This window comes from Nerophis lumbriciformis, linkage group LG06 (genome assembly GCF_033978685.3).
Source record: "Nerophis lumbriciformis linkage group LG06, RoL_Nlum_v2.1, whole genome shotgun sequence".
Lineage (NCBI taxonomy): Eukaryota > Metazoa > Chordata > Actinopteri > Syngnathiformes > Syngnathidae > Nerophis > Nerophis lumbriciformis.
The window spans coordinates 83,164-102,735 of record NC_084553.2 but is presented as its reverse complement, the minus strand read 5'-3'; the positions used below and the strand labels follow the sequence as shown (position 1 = coordinate 102,735).

Sequence of the window (19,572 nt, the reverse complement as noted above, 5' to 3'; positions counted from 1 at the left end):
TTCAGCGAGCCGAATTTTGAAATTTGAATTTTGAAATTTGAAATTTGAAATTTGAATTTTGTAATTTAAATTTTGAAATTCAGCGTGTAAAAATCAGTGTATACAATTTTTGTGTAAATAAAATTTTAAAAAGAAAAAAAAGGATGCATGACAATTAATTGTGTCAATATCATTTTTTATGAGTTTTAAAATTCAGTGAGCCAAATTTTGAAATTTGAATTTTGAAATTTGAAATTTGAATTTTGTAATTTAAATTTTGAAATTCAGCATGTAAAAATCAGTGTATACAATTTTTGTGTAAATAAAATTTTAAAAAGAAAAAAAAGGATGCATGACAATTAATTGTGTCAATATCATTTTTTATGAGTTTTAAAATTCAGTGAGCCGAATTTTGAAATTTGAATTTTGAAATTTGAAATTTGAATTTTGTAATTTAAATTTTGAAATTCAGCGTGTAAAAATCAGTGTGTACAATTTTTGTGTAAATAAAATTTTAAAAAGAAAAAAAAGGATGCATGACAATTAATTGTGTCAATATCATTTTTTAGGAGTTTTAAAATTCAGCGAGCCGAATTTTGAAATTTGAATTTTGAAATTTGAAATTTGAATTTTGTAATTTAAATTTTGAAATTCAGCATGTAAAAATCAGTGTATACAATTTTTGTGTAAATAAAATTTTAAAAAGAAAAAAAAGGATGCATGACAATTAATTGTGTCAATATCATTTTTTATGAGTTTTAAAATTCAGCGAGTTAAAAATCAGTGTATAAAAAATGTGTGTCAAAAAACAATTCAGTGCAACAAATTCTGGTGCAGAACAATTCATTGTGTAAAAATTCAATATAAAAACAAGTTGGTGCTGAAAGAATTAGTCTTTTAAAATCCAGTGTGTAAACATTCAGTGAGTGAAAATCAGTTTCAAATATTAGTGCAGTATAAAAATTCAGTAAAAAAAATTAATTTGTGCAGAAAAATGTGCTGCATACATTTTTTTTGTAGAAATTCAATTAAAAAAAATGTAGTGCAGACCAAAAAAAATTGTGTTTTAAAATTCAGTCTGTAAAAATCAATGTATAAAAAAATGGTGTAAAAGAAAATCGAAAAATGTATTGTATAAAAACTATGTATTGCAGCAAAAATTTGGTGCATAAAAATGGTGTATAAATTCAATACAAAAAAATTTGGTGCAGAAAAAAAATTGTGTTTTAAAATTCAGTGTGCAACAAATAGTGCAGAATTAATTGTGTAGAAATTCAATATATATTTCTTTAAGTTTTAAAAAAATTAAAGTTTTAAAACTCCTCTCTGAGCTGCCACCTTAACGTGGTAGAGGAGTTTGCGTGTCCCAATGATCCTAGGAGCTATGTTGTCCGGGGGCTTCCATGCCCCCTGGTAGGGTCTCCCAAGACAAACAGGTCCTAGGTGAGGGATCAGACAAAGAGCAGCTCGAAGACTTCTATGGAAATGCAAGAACCGAGACTCAGATTTCCCTCGCCCGGACGCGGGTCACCGGGGCCCCCCTCCGGAGCCAGGCCCGGAGTTGGGGCACGATGGCGAGCGCCTGGTGGCCGGGCCTGTCCCCATGGGGCCCGGCCGGGCACAGCCCGAAGAGGCAACGTGGGTCCCCCCTCCAATGGGCTCACCACCCATAGCAGGGGCCATAGAGGTCGGGTGCAATGTGAGCTGGGCGGTAGCCGAAGGCAGGGCACTTGGCGGTCCGATCCTCGGCTACAGAAGCTAGCTCTTGGGACGTGGAACGTCACCTCGCTGGGGGGGAAGGAGCCTGAGCTAGTGCGCGAGGTAGAGAAGTTCCGGTTGGATATAGTCGGACTCACCTCGACGCACAGCAAGGGCTCTGGAACCAGTTCTCTCGAGAGGGGCTGGACTCTCTTCCACTCTGGCGTTGCCAGCAGTGAGAGGCGACGGGCTGGGGTGGCAATTCTTGTTGCCCCCCGGCTCAGAGCCTGCATGTTGGAGTTCAACCCGGTGGACGAGAGGGTAGCTTCCCTCCGCCTTCGGGTGGGGGGACGGGTCCTGACTGTTGTTTGCGCTTACGCGCCAAACAGCAGCTCAGAGTACCCACCCTTTTTGGATTCACTCGAGGGAGTACTTGAGAGTGCTCCCCCGGGTGATTCCCTCGTGCTACTGGGGGACTTCAACGCTCATATTGGCAACGACAGTGAAACCTGGAGAGGCGTGATTGGGAAGAATGGCCGCCCGGATCTGAACCCAAGTGGTGTTTTGTTATTGGACTTTTGTGCCCGTCACGGATTGTCCATAACGAACACCATGTTCAAGCATAAGGGTGTCCATATGTGCACTTGGCACCAGGACACCCTAGGCCGCAGTTCTATGATCGACTTTGTAGTTGTGTCATCGGATTTGCGGCCTCATGTTTTGGACACTCGGGTGAAGAGAGGGGCGGAGCTTTCTACCGATCACCACCTGGTGGTGAGTTGGCTGCGATGGTGGGGGAGGATGCCGGACAGACCTGGCAGGCCCAAACGCATTGTGAGGGTTTGCTGGGAACGTCTGGCAGAGTCTCCTGTCAGAGAGAGTTTCAATTCCCACCTCCGGAAGAACTTTGAACATGTCACGAGGGAGGTGCTGGACATTGAGTCCGAGTGGACCATGTTCCGCACCTCTATTGTCGAGGCGGCTGATTGGAGCTGTGGCCGCAAGGTAGTTGGTGCCTGTCGTGGCGGTAATCCTAGAACCCGTTGGTGGACACCGGCGGTGAGGGATGCCGTCAAGCTGAAGAAGGAGTCCTATCGGGTTCTTTTGGCTCATGGGACTCCTGAGGCAGCGGACAGGTACCGACAGGCCAAGCGGTGTGCGGCTTCAGCGGTCGCGGAGGCAAAAACTCGGACATGGGAGGAGTTCGGGGAAGCCATGGAAAACGACTTCCGGACGGCTTCGAAGCGATTCTGGACCACCATCCACCGCCTCAGGAAGGGGAAGCAGTGCACTACCAACACCGTGTATGGTGCGGATGGTGTTCTGCTGACCTCGACTGCGGAAGTTGTGGATCGGTGGAGGGAATACTTCGAAGACCTCCTCAATCCCACCAACACGTCTTCCTATGAGGAAGCAGTGCCTGAGGAATCTGTGGTGGGCTCTCCTATTTCTGGGGCTGAGGTTGCTGAGGTAGTTAAAAAGCTCCTCGGTGGCAAGGCCCCAGGGGTGGATGAGATCCGCCCGGAGTTCCTTAAGGCTCTGGATGCTGTAGGGATGTCTTGGTTGACAAGACTCTGCAGCATCGCGTGGACATCGGGGGCAGTACCTCTGGATTGGCAGACCGGGGTGGTGGTTCCTCTCTTTAAAAAGGGGAACCGGAGGGTGTGTTCTAACTATCGTGGGATCACACTCCTCAGCCTTCCCGGTAAGGTCTATTCAGGTGTACTGGAGAGGAGGCTACGCCGGATAGTCGAACCTCGGATTCAGGAGGAACAGTGTGGTTTTCGTCCTGGTCGTGGAACTGTGGACCAGCTCTATACTCTCGGCAGGGTCCTTGAGGGTGCATGGGAGTTTGCCCAACCAGTCTACATGTGCTTTGTGGACTTGGAGAAGGCATTCGACCGTGTCCCTCGGGAAGTCCTGTGGGGAGTGCTCAGAGAGTATGGGGTTTCGGACTGTCTGATTGTGGCGGTCCGCTCCCTGTATGATCAGTGTCAGAGCTTGGTTCGCATTGCCGGCAGTAAGTCGGACACGTTTCCGGTGAGGGTTGGACTCCGCCAAGGCTGCCCTTTGTCACCGATTCTGTTCATAACTTTTATGGACAGAATTTCTAGGCGCAGTCAAGGCGTTGAGGGGATCCGGTTTGGTGGCTGCAGGATTAGGTCTCTGCTTTTTGCAGATGATTTGGTCCTGATGGCTTCATCTGGCCAGGATCTTCAGCTCTCACTGGATCGGTTCGCAGCTGAGTGTGAAGCGACTGGGATGAGAATCAGCACCTCCAAGTCCGAGTCCATGGTTCTCGCCCGGAAAAGGGTGGAGTGCCATCTCCGGGTTGGGGAGGAGATCTTGCCCCAAGTGGAGGAGTTCAAGTACCTCGGAGTCTTGTTCACGAGTGAGGGAAGAGTGGATCGTGAGATCGACAGGCGGATCGGTGCGGCGTCTTCAGTAATGCGGACGCTGTATCGATCCGTTGTGGTGAAGAAGGAGCTGAGCCGGAAGGCAAAGCTCTCAATTTACCGGTCGATCTACGTTCCCATCCTCACCTATGGTCATGAGCTTTGGGTTATGACCGAAAGGACAAGATCACGGGTACAAGCGGCCGAAATGAGTTTCCTCCGCCGGGTGGCGGGGCTCTCCCTTAGAGATAGGGTGAGAAGCTCTGTCATCCGGGGGGAGCTCAAAGTAAAGCCGCTGCTCCTCCGCATCGAGAGGAGCCAGATGAGGTGGTTCGGGCATCTGGTCAGGATGCCACCCGAGCGCCTCCCTAAGGAGGTGTTTAGGGCATGTCCGACCGGTAGGAGGCCACGAGGAAGACCCAGGACACGTTGGGAAGACTATGTCTCCCGGCTGGCCTGGGAACGCCTCGGGATCCCCCGGGAGGAGCTGGACGAAGTGGCTGGGGAGAGGGAAGTCTGGGCTTCCCTGCTTAGGCTGCTGCCCCCGCGACCCGACCTCGGATAAGCGGAAGAAGATGGATGGATGGATGGATAAGTTTTAAAATTCAGTGTGTAAAAATCAGTGTATACAATTTTTGTTTAAAAAAAATTAAAAAAAAAAAAAAAATGATGCACGACAATTAATTGTGTAGAAAATCAATATCATTTTTTATGCGTTTTAAAATTCAGTGAGTTAAAATCAGTGTATAAAAAATTTGTGTAAAAAAAATTCAGTGCAACAAATGTTGGTGCAGAACAATTCATTGTGTAGAAATTCAATATAAAAACAAGTTGGTGCAGAAAGAAATAGTCTTTTAAAATCTAGTGTGTAAAATTCCAGTTAGTGAAAATCAGTTTCAAATATTAGTGCAGAAAAATGTATTGTATAAAAATTCTGTAAAAAAAATAATTTGTGCAGCAAAATTTGCTGCATAAAAAAAATTGTGTAGAAATTCAATTAAAAAAATGTAGTGCAGACAAAAAAAATGGTGTTTTAAAATTCAGTGTGTAAAAATCAGTGTATAAAAAAAATGGCGTAAAAGAAATTAGAAAAATATATTGTTTAAAAATTCAGTGAAAAAAGAATATTGCAGCAAAATTTTGGTGCATAAAAATTGTGTATAAATTCAATACAAAAAATTTGGTGCAGAAAAAAAATGGTGTTTTAAAATTCAGTGTGCAACAAATAGTGCAGAATTAATTGTGTAGAAATTCAATATATATTTATTTAAGTTTTAAAATTCAGTGTGTAAAAATCAGTGTATACAATTTTTGTTTGAAAAAAATTGGAAAAAGAAAAAAATGATGCACGACAATTAATTGTGTGGAAAATCAATATAATTTTTTATGCGTTTTAAAATTCAGTGAGTTAAAATCAGTGTATAAAAAATGTGTGTAAAAAAAATTCAGTGCAACAAATGTTGGTGCAGAACAATGCAATATAAAAACAAGTTGGTGCAGAAAGAAATTGTCTTTTAAAATCTAGTGTGTAAAATTTCAGTTTGTGAAAATCAGTTTCAAATATTAGTGCAGAAAAATGTACTGTATAAAAATTCTGTAAAAAAAATAATTTGTGCAGCAAAATTTGCTGCATAAAAAAATTGTGTAGAAATTCAATTAAAAAAATGTACTGCAGACAAAAAAAATGGTGTTTTAAAATTCAGCGTGTAAAAATCAGTGTATAAAAAAATTAGAAAAATATATTGTTTAAAAATTCAGTGAAAAAAGAATATTGCAGCAAAATTTTGGTGAATAAAAATTGCGTATAAATTCAATACAAAAAATTTGGTGCAGAAAAAAAATTGTGTTTTAAAATTCAGAGTGTAACAAATAGTGCAGAATTAGTAGTGTAGAAATTCAATATATCTTTTTTTAAGTTTTAAAATTCAGTGTGTAAAAATCAGTGTATACAATTTTTGTTTGAAAAAAATTTAAAAAAGAAAAAAATTATGCACGACAATTAATTGTGTAGAAATTCAATATCATTTTTTATGCGTTTTAAAATTCAGTGAGTATAAAAAATTTGTGTAAAAAAAATTCAGTGCAACAAATGTTGGTGCAGAACAATTCATTGTGTAGAAATTCAATATAAAAACAAGTTGGTGCAGAAAGAAATAGTCTTTTAAAATCCAGTGTGTAAAAATTCAGTGAGTGAAAATCAGTTTCAAATATTAGTGCAGAAAAATGTACTGTATAAAAATTCTGTAAAAAAAATAATTTGTGCAGCAAAATTTGCTGCATGAAAAAAATTGTGTAGAAATTCAATTAAAAAAATGTAGTGCAGCCAAAAAAAATGGTGTTTTAAAATTCAGTGTGTAAAAATCAGTGTATAAAAAAATTAGAAAAATATATTGTTTAAAAATTCAGTGAAAAAAGAATATTGCAGCAAACTTTGGGTGCATAAAAATTGTGTATAAGTTCAATACCAAAAATTTGGTTCAGAAAAAAAATGGTGTTTTAAAATTCAGTGTGTAAAAAATAGTGCAGAATTAGTAGTGTAGAAATTCAATATATCTTTTTTTAACTTTTAAAATTCAGTGTGTAAAAATCAGTGTATACAAATGTTGTGTCAAAAAGAAATTGGTGCATGATTGTGTAGAAATTCAATATATATATTTTTTAAGTTTTAAAAATCAGTGAGTTAAAATCAGTGTATAACAATTTGGTGTAAAAAAATTCAGTGCAACACATTTTGGTGCATAACAATTAATTGTGTAGAAATTTAGTATAAAAAAAATTTGGTGCCGAAAGAAATTGTCTTTTAAAATCCAGTGAGGAAAAATGTAGTGAGTGAAAATCAGTTTGAAAAAAATAGTGCAGAAAAATTTGGTGCACAAAAATGTATTGTGTAAAAATTAAGTCAATATAAAAAATTTGGTGCAAAAGAAATAGTGTTTTAAAATTCAGTGTGTAAAAATTAAATGAGTGAAAATCAGTTTCAAATATTAGTGCAGAAAAATGTACTGTATAAAAATTCTGTAAAAAATAATAATTTGTGCAGCAAAATTTGCTGCCTACATTTTTTTTGTAGAAATTCAATTCAAAAAATGTAGTGCAGACAAAAAAAATGGTGTTTTAAAATTCAGTGTGTAAAAATCAGTAAAAGAAATTAGAAAAATATATTGTTTGAAAATTCAGTGAAAAAAGAATATTGCAGCAAAATTTTGGTGCATAAAAATTGTGTATAAATTCAATACAAAAAATTTGGTGCAGAAAAAAAATTGTGTTTTAAAATTCAGTGTGTAAAAAATAGTGCAGAATTAGTTGTGTAGGAATTAAAAAAAAATATTTTAAGTTTTAAAATTCAGTGTGTAAAAATCAGTGTATACAAATGTTGTGTAAAAAAGAAATTGGTGCATGATTGTGCAGAAATTCAATATATATATTTTTTAAGTTTTAAAAATCAGTGAGTTAAAATCAGTGTATAACAATTTGGTGTAAAAAAAATTCAGTGCAACACATTTTGGTGCATAACAATTAATTGTGTAGATATTTAATATAAAAAAAATTTGGTGCAGAAAGAAATAGTCTTTTAAAATCTAGTGTGTAAAATTCCAGTTAGTGAAAATCAGTTTCAAATATTAGTGCAGAAAAATGTATTGTATAAAAATTCTGTAAAAAAAATAATTTGTGCAGCAAAATTTGCTGCACAAAAAAAATTGTGTAGAAATTCAATTAAAAAAATGTAGTGCAGACAAAAAAAATAGTGTTTTAAAAATTCAGTGTGTAAAAATCAGTGTATAAAAAAATTAGAAAAATATATTGTTTAAAAATTCAGTGAAAAAAGAATATTGCAGCAAAATTTTGGTGCATAAAAATTGTGTATAAATTCAATACAAAACATTTGGTGCAGAAAAAAAATTGTGTTTTAAAATTCAGTGTGTAAAAAATAGTGCAGAATTAGTAGTGTAGAAATTCAATATATCTTTTTTTAAGTTTTAAAATTCAGTGTGTAAAAATCAGTGTATACAAATGTTGTGTCAAAAAGAAATTGGTGCATGATTGTGTAGAAATTCAATATACATATTTTTTAAGTTTTAAAAATTAAAATCAGTGTATAACAATTTGGTGTAAAAAAAAATTCAGTGCAACACATTTTGGTGCATAACAATTAAAATTGTGTAGAAATTCAATATATAAAAAATTTGGTGCCAAAAGAAATTGTCTTTTAAAATCCAGTGAGGAAAAATGTAGTGAGTGAAAATCAGTTTGAAAAAAAATAGTGCAGAAAAATTTGGTGCACAAAAATTAAGTCAATATAAAAAATTTGGTGCAAAAAAATTGTGTTTTAAAATTCAGTGTGTAAAAATCAGTGTATATAAATTTTGGTGGATGATTGTGTAGAAATTCAAAATATAATTTGTTTACGTTTTAAAATTCTGTGTATAAAAATTTGGTATAAAAAAATTCAGTGCAACAAATTTTGGTGCAGAACAATCTATTGTGTAGAAATTCAATACAAAAAAACTTTTGGTGCAGAAAAATCAGTTTAAAAAATGAGTGCAGAAAAATTTCATGTATAAAAATTGAATGTAAAAGAAAGTTAGTGCAGCAACAAATTTTATGTAAAAATTCAATATGAAAAATTCAGTGCGGGAAAAAAATTGTGTTAAAATTTAGTGAGTAAAAAGTGTCTACACATTTTATGTGAAAAAGATTCAGTGCAGAACAAAATGTTGCAGAACAATGTAGTGTATAAAAATTCAGTGTAAAGGAAATTCAGGGCAGCAAAATTTTGTGCATAAAAATTAATTTTGTAGAAATTTGATACAAAACATTTAATTGCAGAAAAAAATGTTTTAAAAATCCAGTGTGTAAAAATTCAATGCATACTAATTGTGTAAAAAAAATCAGTGCAGAAAAGAAAAGGTGCAAAAAAATATTGTGTAAAAATTCAGTGCAGAAATATTCAGTGTAAAAAAATAAATCAGAGTACAAAAATGTTGTGTAAGAAAAATTCAGTACATAAATATTCTTTTAAGGAACAAATATTTCTTTAAAAAACAACAACTTTTCACTTTGTCAATATGGGGAATTGTGTGTAGAATTTTGAGAATAAAAATGAATTTATTCCATTTAGGGAAAAAAAAAGGCACTAAACGTGGAAAAAATTAAGAACTTTCCGGAGATTCATATTTGTCTGACACATGAAACGTGACCAATTGCAGGGGGTGCGCCATCCACTTTGGCCGCCAGGTGGCAGTAGAGTGTTGAATGTCTTGTTTTGTGGTGAATCCAACTTTGACCACATTGTAAGTTGCTATGTGGAGTGGCGCTTTCCATCATTTTCAGCAGACTGCATTACAAAAATGATAAACAGGAATGGGGCCATATGAATCCCCTTCCCTACTGCATGCGACTATTTTGAATTGACCCCTCCCTGACCACCTGAGGGCACCACAGACTGTGGATGTTTTTTTTAAAAAGGCTTAAAAACCCTTCTTTTTAAAAAAAGCCTCTTTTTTTTAGATATATTCATACTAGTCCTAGCTGGCTGTTCTAGTTTTTGTTTTTATTTAGGTTTTTTTATTATCTTTTTATTTAATTTTTTTAATTGTGTAGAAATTTTATATAATGATATTTTTTACTGACTGAATTTAACTAACTGATTTTTAAAACACATTTTGCTCACAAATTTTTCATTTAATGAAATGAAATTTCGTGCAATAAAATGAAAATAATTTAAATGCAAAGAATTCAAAGGCAAAAGGAAGGTTTGGTAGAAAAGACACAAATGTCTTCCCTTGGTGGGTAAGTGGCCACACCTTGTCAGCACAGTCACTTGCTGGCCTGTCAATCACAGCTGACCCAGGTGCTCCTAATGAGCGGGCAGGTGGCACACGGTCGCCGTGACAACTGGAGCGTCACACGTGTCCAGTCAGACAACTGTCACGTTGGAAGGTGTCCACCCACGTCTTGTCAATAGGCTGGTGTGCCACAGGTGTGGAGTGGGGGGGTCAGACACACTTGTCCACTCCCACACCTTCTTTACCGAGACAATTGTCATCCTGGGAGAGTGTTTAGGCACCTTTTGTTGTGGCAAAATGAATTTCTTAGTGGTCTCTGGTCTAATCAACAGTCCTCTCGTGATTGATGTTGTATTGCTTCTCTTTACTGCATTGGCCTGTTTTGTCTTTTTGTTGTTGTTGTTGTCATTCAGTTTTTGACGTCCATCAACAGACATTCTCATCCGTTACATGGATTGTCTGCCCTAATCCTCAAAATAATTGTCTGTAAAATTGTTATAAGTACACCTCTGCATAACGTTGTGGCCTCAACATTGAAGAAAACAAAAATGAAAGCAGTATAGATCAACTTACAACATAAGACTAACTCTTTTTATTTTATAATACAGCTGAGATAGGCTCCAGCACATATATGTGTGTATATATATATATATATATATATATATATATATATATATATATATATATATATATATATATATATATATATATATATATGTATGTGTGGGGAAAAAAATCACAAGACTATTTCATCTCTACAGGCCTGTTTCATGAGGGGGGGGTACCCTCAATCATCAGGAGATTTTAATGGGAGCATTCGCATACCATGGTTTATATAGGGCACAGAGTGGGTGGGTACAGGCTGGCCTAGGGGCGTGGTGATTGGCTCATGTGTTACCTAGGAGGTGTTTCCGTCTGTGGCGGCATGCTGATACAATTTCGCTGCGCTTGTTGAGGGATGACAGGTCTGGACGGTAAATAATAAACAGTTTCTCTTTCAAGCATAGGTTGCATCTTTTATTACCACTATTGTAAGGTGTGCTGGATGCAAGAATTTGCCATGTTATTGAATATTCAACATTATTGTCTTTGAGGTCCCAAATGTGTTTGCTGAGTTCTGTGGTATTTCGCAGGTTTTTGTTCCTGAAAGAAGCCTTGTGATTGTTCCATCTGGTTTTGAATTCTCCCTCGGTTAATCCTACATATGTGTCGGATGTGTTAATGTCCTTGCGTGTTACCTTAGATTGGTAGACAACTGATGTTTGTAAGCACCCCCCGTTGAGAGGGCAATCAGGTTTCTTTCGACAGTTACAGCCTTTGTTGGTTTTGGAGTCGCTCTGTCCGGGGGCCGGCGGCTCATTTGCAATTGTTTTGTTGTGGTTTGAGATGATTTGTCGTATATTGTTCATGCAGCTGTAGCTCAATTTAATGTTGTTCTTGTTGAATACTTTTCTTAGGGTGTTGTCTTTGGGAAAGTGTTTGTCAATCAGATTGAGGAATTTGTGTCCAATGTTAGTTGAGACGTTTTTGCTGTATGGGGGGTTGTACCAGATGATGTCGTTTCGTTTTCTGTTCTTTTTTGGCTGGTTTCCTGGCGTGGGTTCATAGGTGAGGGTGAAATTGTATCCGCTTTCATCAAGGGCTTTTTGGTACGGGGGGTTGCTTGGTCAAATTCAGCTTTGCTAGATGACAGCATCGATAGCCTTTTATTGATTCCGGTAGGTATTCTTTTCGTGGTGGTGGGTGGGTGGTTGCTGTCATGGTGCACGTATTGGAGTGTTGTGTTGGGTTTCGTGAATGGTTGGTAGCTGTTATTTCTCAGGTTGAAAGTGACGTCAAGGAAGTTGACGGTTTGCTTGTTGGCTTCAATCGTGATCCGTAGGCCGTTCTCTTTGAAAATTTGGCATATGCCCTTCTTGGTATTCTCGCTGCTCCTTGGCGAGGCGCGACACACTGCCAGTCCGTCATCACGGTAAATACCAAGGTTCAGATTGAGGCTAGCGAGCTGGGAGAGGAGGAAACTCCCAACGAGTTCACACGTTTCTGCTCCGTCAAAACTTCCCATACCTCCTAGGTAACACATGAGCCAATCACCACGCCCCTACGCCAGCCTGTACCCACCCACTCTGTGCCCTATATAAACCATGGTATGCGAATGCTCCCATTAAAATCTCCTGATGATTGAGGGTACCCCCCCTCATGAAACAGGCCTGTAGAGATGAAATAGTCTTGTGATTTTTTTCCCCACACATACATATATTGCGCTCTACTACGGTATCGAGCACTATTTTTTGGATAACCTTATTAAGACATATATATATATATATATATATATATATATATATATATATATATATATATATATATAGTCATGTCTGTGTGATCATGTTTTGTTTTAGTCATGTTCGGTTTTGTTTTTGGACTTTTTGTGCACTTTTGTTGTGTTTTGTCACCATAGCAACCATTAGTTTTCACCTGTCACGTCACGCACCTGTTTCACGTTTTGAGTCACGCACCTGTTTTCGTTAATCATGTCTGTAGTATTTAAGTTCATTGTTTTCAGTTTGTCTTGCTGGTGACATCTGTCAAGACTGGGACTATGGCTTGGTTTTTTTCTCCCGAGGTGCAAGTGAATTGGACCAGATGTGGCGTGAAGGTGAATACATGATTTATTTAAACACTATAACTACAAAAAAAAAAAAGGATCAACCAAAAGGCGCGCACAGGGGCGGAAGTACAAAACTTGACTATAAACACAAAACTTGCACAAAGGCAGAAACTATGAACAATTAAACAAAACTTGCAAACTATGGCATGAATAAAGAAAACTTACTCGGATGAAAAAACGGCATGAAAAAGTGCAGCAAGGGTCATAAGGGTGTGTGGAGAGTATAAATGCGGGATGTCGCCAGAAAGACAAACTGAAAACAATGAACTTAAATACCACAGACATGATTAACGAAAACAGGTGCGTGACTCAAAACGTGAAACAGGTGCGTGACGTGACAGGTGAAAACTAAAGGGTTGCTATGGTGACAAAACAAAACAAAAGTGCACAAAAAGTCCAAAAACAATGGAAGGTCACGGGCTTAGCTGCTTACGTGCAGTGATTTCTCCACATTCTCTGAACCCTTTGATGATATTACGGAGCGTAGATGGTGAAATCCCTAAATTCCTTGCAATAGCTGCTTGAGAAAGGTTTTTCTTAAACCGTTCAACAATTTGCTCAGGCATTTGTTGACAAAGTGGTGACCCTCGCCCCGTCCGTGTTTGTGAATGACTGAGCATTTCATGGAATCTACTTTTATACCCAATCATGGCACCCACCTGTTCCCAATTAGCCTGCACACCTGTGGGATGTTCCAAATAAGTGTTTGATGAGCATTCCTCAACTTTATCAGTATTTATTGCCACCTTTCACAACTTCTTTGTCACGTGTTGCTGCCATCAAATTATAAAGTTAATGATTATTTGCAAAAAAAAAATAGAGTTTATGAGTTTGAACATGAAATATGTTGTCTTTGTAGCATATTCAACTGAATATGGGTTGAAAAGGATTTGCAAATCATTGTATTCCGTTTATATTTACATCTAACACAATTTCCCAACTCATATGGAAACGGGGTTTGTATATGTGTGTATATGTATATACCTGTATATATGAAAACATGTCATGGACAAATGGATCTGAAGCTGATGGAGAGATTTGAAACTACAAATAATATATATTGACTTATTTTTAACACTTTTATGAGCCTTTTGGATTGCCCAAAAATGTAGTCCGGCTTTTCTTTAGGTTGTCATTGTTGAAAAAAACAAATGAAACAAAAGCAATGTTGTTATGAATTATTATTGAAGTACTTCACATCTAATATGACACGTTTAACACTTGTTAGGGGAAAATATGTTGCTTATTTTGGAGTTTTGCAATAAAAAAAGGACATCAAACATGAAAAAAAATCTACTGATATTTAAGCGTTGAAAGTAATACATACATAATAAACATATATATAGATATACACACATATATACACATATATAAAAACATATAACTGTATATACATACACACATATATACATACATACACATATATACACATACATACATATACACATATATACATATATACACACATATATAAACATATACTGTATATACATACACATATATACATACATACTGTGTATACACATACACATATATAAACACATATATACACATTAACATATACATACATATATACATACTGTATATATACATATATAAATACATATATACAGATACATATACATACATATACATACACATATATACACACATATACATATATTCATATACATACATACATACAGTACATATATACATGCATACACACATATATACATACACATATACACATACACATATATAAACACATATATACACATATATATGTGTATATATACACATATATACATATATTCACATACATACACATACATACATATACACATATATACATATATACACACATATATAAACATATACTGTATATACATACACATATATACATACATACACACATATATACATACATACTGTGTATACACATACACATATATACATACACACATATATACATACATACTGTGTATACACATACACATATATAAACACATATATACACATGAACATATACATACATATATACATACTGTATATATACATACACATATATAAACAAATATATACACATTAACATATATATATATATACAAATATACATACTGTATATATACATATATAAATACATATATACAGATACATATACATACATAAACATACAAATATATATACATATATATACATATATTCACATATATACACATACATAAATATACACATATATACATATACTGTATATACATACACACCTATATACATACATACAGTACATATATACATGCATACACACATATATACATACATATATACACATACACATATATAAACACATATAGACACATATATATGTGTACATATACACATATATACATATATTCACATACATACACATACATACATATACACATCGTTACATATATACACACGTATATAAACATATACTGTATATACATACACACACACATATATACATACATACTGTGTATACACATATATAAACACATATATACACATTAACATATACATACATATATACATACTGTATATATACATATATAAATACATATATACAGATACATATACATACACATATATACACACATATACATATATTCATATACATACATACATACATACATACATATATACATACATTATGTATACATATATACACATATACGTGTATATATTTACATATATACACATACATATACACATATATACATATATACACATATATAAACATATACTGTATATACATACACACATATATATATATATATATACACATATATAAACACATATATACAATACATATATACACATTAACATATATATGTATTTACATATATACATACTGTATATATACATATATAAATACATATATACAGATACATATACACACATATATACATATACATACATATATATACATACACATATATACACACATACATATATACATACATACATTATGTATACATATATACACATATATGTGTATATATACACATATATACATATATTCACATATATACACATACATACATAAACACATATGTACACATATATAAACATATGCTGTATATACATACACACATATATACATACATATATACACATATATAGACATTAACATATATATGCATATATACATATATATATTGTATGTATATATATATATATATATATATATATATACACATGCATATGTATACGTATATATATGTGTGTACATATATAAACTTGAGTTGCGGAGCACAAATGGCCCTGGGGCCCCACTTTGGACACCCCTGGACCCCCGAAGCACACTGATGTATATTCTTTAACTAGAACTAACCTGAGAAGCACGCTGATGTCTATTCTTTAACTAGAACTAACCTGAGAAGCACACTGATGTCTATTCTTTAACTAGAACTAACCTGAGAAGCACACTGATGTCTATTCTTTAACTAGAACTAACCTGAGAAGCACACTGATGTATATTCTTTAACTAGAACTAACCTGAGAAGCACACTGATGTATATTCTTTAACTAGAACTAACCTGAGAAGCACACTGATGTATATTCTTTAACTAGAACTAACCTGGCCTGGATTACTTTTAGTGGCTTTAGTAAACAAAACATTCTTCAATGGAAGTTTTTCTTGCTTTTTCCCAAGCTGCCGCAAAGGGCTTAATTGCACCTGTATGAACGATCAGAGGCGGGAGAAGGAGAAGGTGCATCCTGCAGCTGGTGGCAACAACAACAACAACAACAACAACAACAACAACAACAACAACAACAACAACAACATGGCAGCGTGCGCGTGGCGTTGGTGCAAAGGCCTCATCTCTCCGCCAATCACAAGGCGCCAATGGCAGCTTGTCATGTGCGGACCAGCGTGGCCTTGTCGCGGTGAAGGACGACCGTGAGAATGACGGCGGCGAGGGGGGGGGGGGGGGGGGGGGGGTGCACTCACCAGGTACGCGCCCACCGTGCCCTGAGCCAACATGAGCGCGCATTCCGCCACCAGGAAGATCTTGATGTTGGAGAAGCATGACGTCTTCTTCTGGCTGACGTCATCCTGCTCCGGCTCGTCGCTGCTGATGCGCTGCTCCGTGCACACCGCATCTCTCACCTGCATCCTGCGGCCTCAGGCGGCTCCGCGAGGGCTCGTCGACGTCGGCGGCTCCGGTCCGGCGGAGATCATCGGGTTCCGTTGCGGGCACACGGGCACGCGGGGGGAGGAGGAAGAGGAGGAGGGAGGAAGGGGAGGAGGGGGGGGGGGGGCGACTCTCCCTGCTTTCAGAGACGCCGATGTCCGCTCCGCATCGCGGCCACCTTAACGAGTGCGGTGCGTGATGGGCTGCGTGCGCGCGTCCGTCACGAATGGTCGACGCACGGACATCCGCAATAATGTTGCATCTTCTTTTTTAATTCCGTCCTCCTGGACCCGCTAGCCGCGACTGGTCCGGCCTGCTCCTCGCCGCATCTCTGCGTCCTGCAGGCGGCGGCGGGGAGGAGGAGGACGATGACGACGGCGACGAGGCTCCGCCCACTCGTCGACACGTGCTGAGCGCGTGTCTCCTCTTCCTCTGTCATCATCGTCGTCATCATCATCATCCTCGCCGTCGTCATCGTCCTCGTCGACGTCGTGAAACATTTTCTGTCAAACACTGGAAGAACAGACACATTTATCCACGAAAATGCTCTTTTACTTCCAGCCTTTTGCTGACAACGGTAAAATGGCATGGCATGACAAAATGTATGTGTGGGGCCACTATAAAATGAAATGACAAGACAGGACAAAATTATGTGTCAGGCCATATAAAATGAAATGACAAGTCATGACAAAATTATGTGTCGGGCCACAATAAAATTAAATGACAAGTCACAACATATTTATTTGTCGGGCCAACATAAAATGAAATGACAAGTCACGACAAAATTATGATTCGGGCCATGATTAAATAAAATGACAAGTCACGATAAAATTATGTGTCGGGCCACAATTAAATGATATGGCAGGTCATGACAAATGTATGTGTCGGGCCAAAATAAAAAGAAATGACAAGTCACAACAAATGTATGTGTTGGGCCAAATTAAAATGATATGACAAGTCACGACAAAATTATGTGTCGGGCCAGGATTAAATTATATGGCAGGTCATGACAAAATTATGTGTCGGGCCACAATAAAATGAAATGACAAGTCACGACAAAATTATGTGTCGGGCCACAATAAAATTAAATGACAAGTCATGATGAATGTATGTGTCGGGCCACGATTAAATTAAATGACAAGTCACAACAATATCATGTCGGGCCACAATACAATGAAATGACAAGTCACGACAAAATTATGTGTCGGGCCACAATAAAATTATATGGCCGGTTATGACAAAATTATGTGTCGGGCCACGATTAAATGATATGGCAAGTCACAACAAAATGATGGGTCGGGCCACAATGAAAAGAAATGACAAGTCACAACAAATGTATGTCGGGCCACAATAAAATTAAATGACAAGTCACGACAAAATTATGTGTCGGGCCAATATAAAATGAAATGAAATGACAAGTCATAAAAAATGTATGTGTTGGGCCAAAATAAAATGAAATAGCAAGTCACAACAAAATTATGTGTCAGGCCACAATAAAATGAAATAATAAGTCACAACAAATGTATGTGTCTGGCCACAATAAATTGTTATGGCAGGTCAAAACAAAATTATGTGTCGGGCCACAATACAATGAAATTGCAAGCCACGACTAAATTATGTGTCAGGCTACGATACATTTATATGGCAGGTCATGACACGATTATGTTGGGTCACAATAAAATTATATGGCAGGTCATGACAAAATTATGTGTCGGGCCACAATAAAATTAAATGACAAGTCATGATGAATGTATGTGTCGGGCCACAATAAAATTAAATGACAAGTCACAACAATATCATGTGTCGGGCCACGATAAAATGAAATGACAAGTCACGACAAAATTATGTGTCGGGCCACGATACAATGAAATGACAAGTCACGACAAAATTATGTGTTGGGCCAGGATAAAATTATATGGCAGGTTATGACAAAATTATGTGTCGGGTCACAATAAAATTAAATGGCAGGTCATGACAAAATTATGTGTTGGGCCACGATTAAATGATATGGCAGGTCACGACAAAATGATGGGTCGGGCCACAATAAAATGAAATGACAAGTCACAACAAATGTATGTCGGGCCACCATTAAATTAAATGACAAGTCACGACAAAATTATGTGTTGGGCCAAAATTAAATTATATGGCAGGTCTTGACAAAATTATGTGTCGGGCCACGATAAAATTAAATGACAAGTCACGACAAAATTATGTGTCGGGCCACAATAAAATTAAATGACAAGTCACGATAAATGTATGTGTCGGGCCACCTTAAAATGATATGACAAGTCACGACAAAATTATGTGTCGGGCCAGAATTAAATTATATGGCAGGTCATGACAAAATTATGTGTCGGGCCACAATAAAATGAAATGACAAGTCACGACAAAATTATGTGTCGGGCCAAAATAAAATGAAATGACAAGTCACAACAAATGTATGTCGGGCCACCATTAAATTAAATGACAAGTCACGACAAAATTATGTGTTGGGCCAAAATTAAATTATATGGCAGGTCATGACAAAATTATGTGTCGGGCCACAATAAAATGAAATGACAAGTCACGACAAAATTATGTGTCGGGCCACAATAAAATTAAATGACAAGTCACGATAAATGTATGTGTCGGGCCACCTTAAAATGATATGACAAGTCACGACAAAATTATGTGTCGGGCCAGAATTAAATTATATGGCAGGTCATGACAAAATTATGTGTTGGGCCACAATTAAATGATATGGCAAGTCACGACAAAATGATGGGTCGGGCCACAATAAAATGAAATGACAAGTCACAACAAATGTATGTCGGGCCACCATTAAATTAAATGACAAGTCACGACAAAATTATGTGTTGGGCCAAAATTAAATTATATGGCAGGTCTTGACAAAATTATGTGTC

The 19,572-nt window shown here is 36.8% G+C and overlaps 1 protein-coding gene across 1 annotated transcript in view; it reads right to left on the bottom strand.

Annotated features, from left to right (window-relative positions):
• LOC133608401 (solute carrier organic anion transporter family member 3A1-like) overlaps window positions 1-16,874 on the bottom strand; it is an 86,971-nt gene extending 70,097 nt beyond the window's left edge. The window contains exon 1 of the mRNA XM_061963609.2: window positions 16,486-16,874. Coding sequence (XP_061819593.1) covers window positions 16,486-16,650 — 165 coding nt within the window. The 5' untranslated portion in view covers window positions 16,651-16,874. The remainder of the gene's footprint in view (window positions 1-16,485) is intronic.
• Between the last annotated feature and the right edge of the window lie 2,698 nt (window positions 16,875-19,572).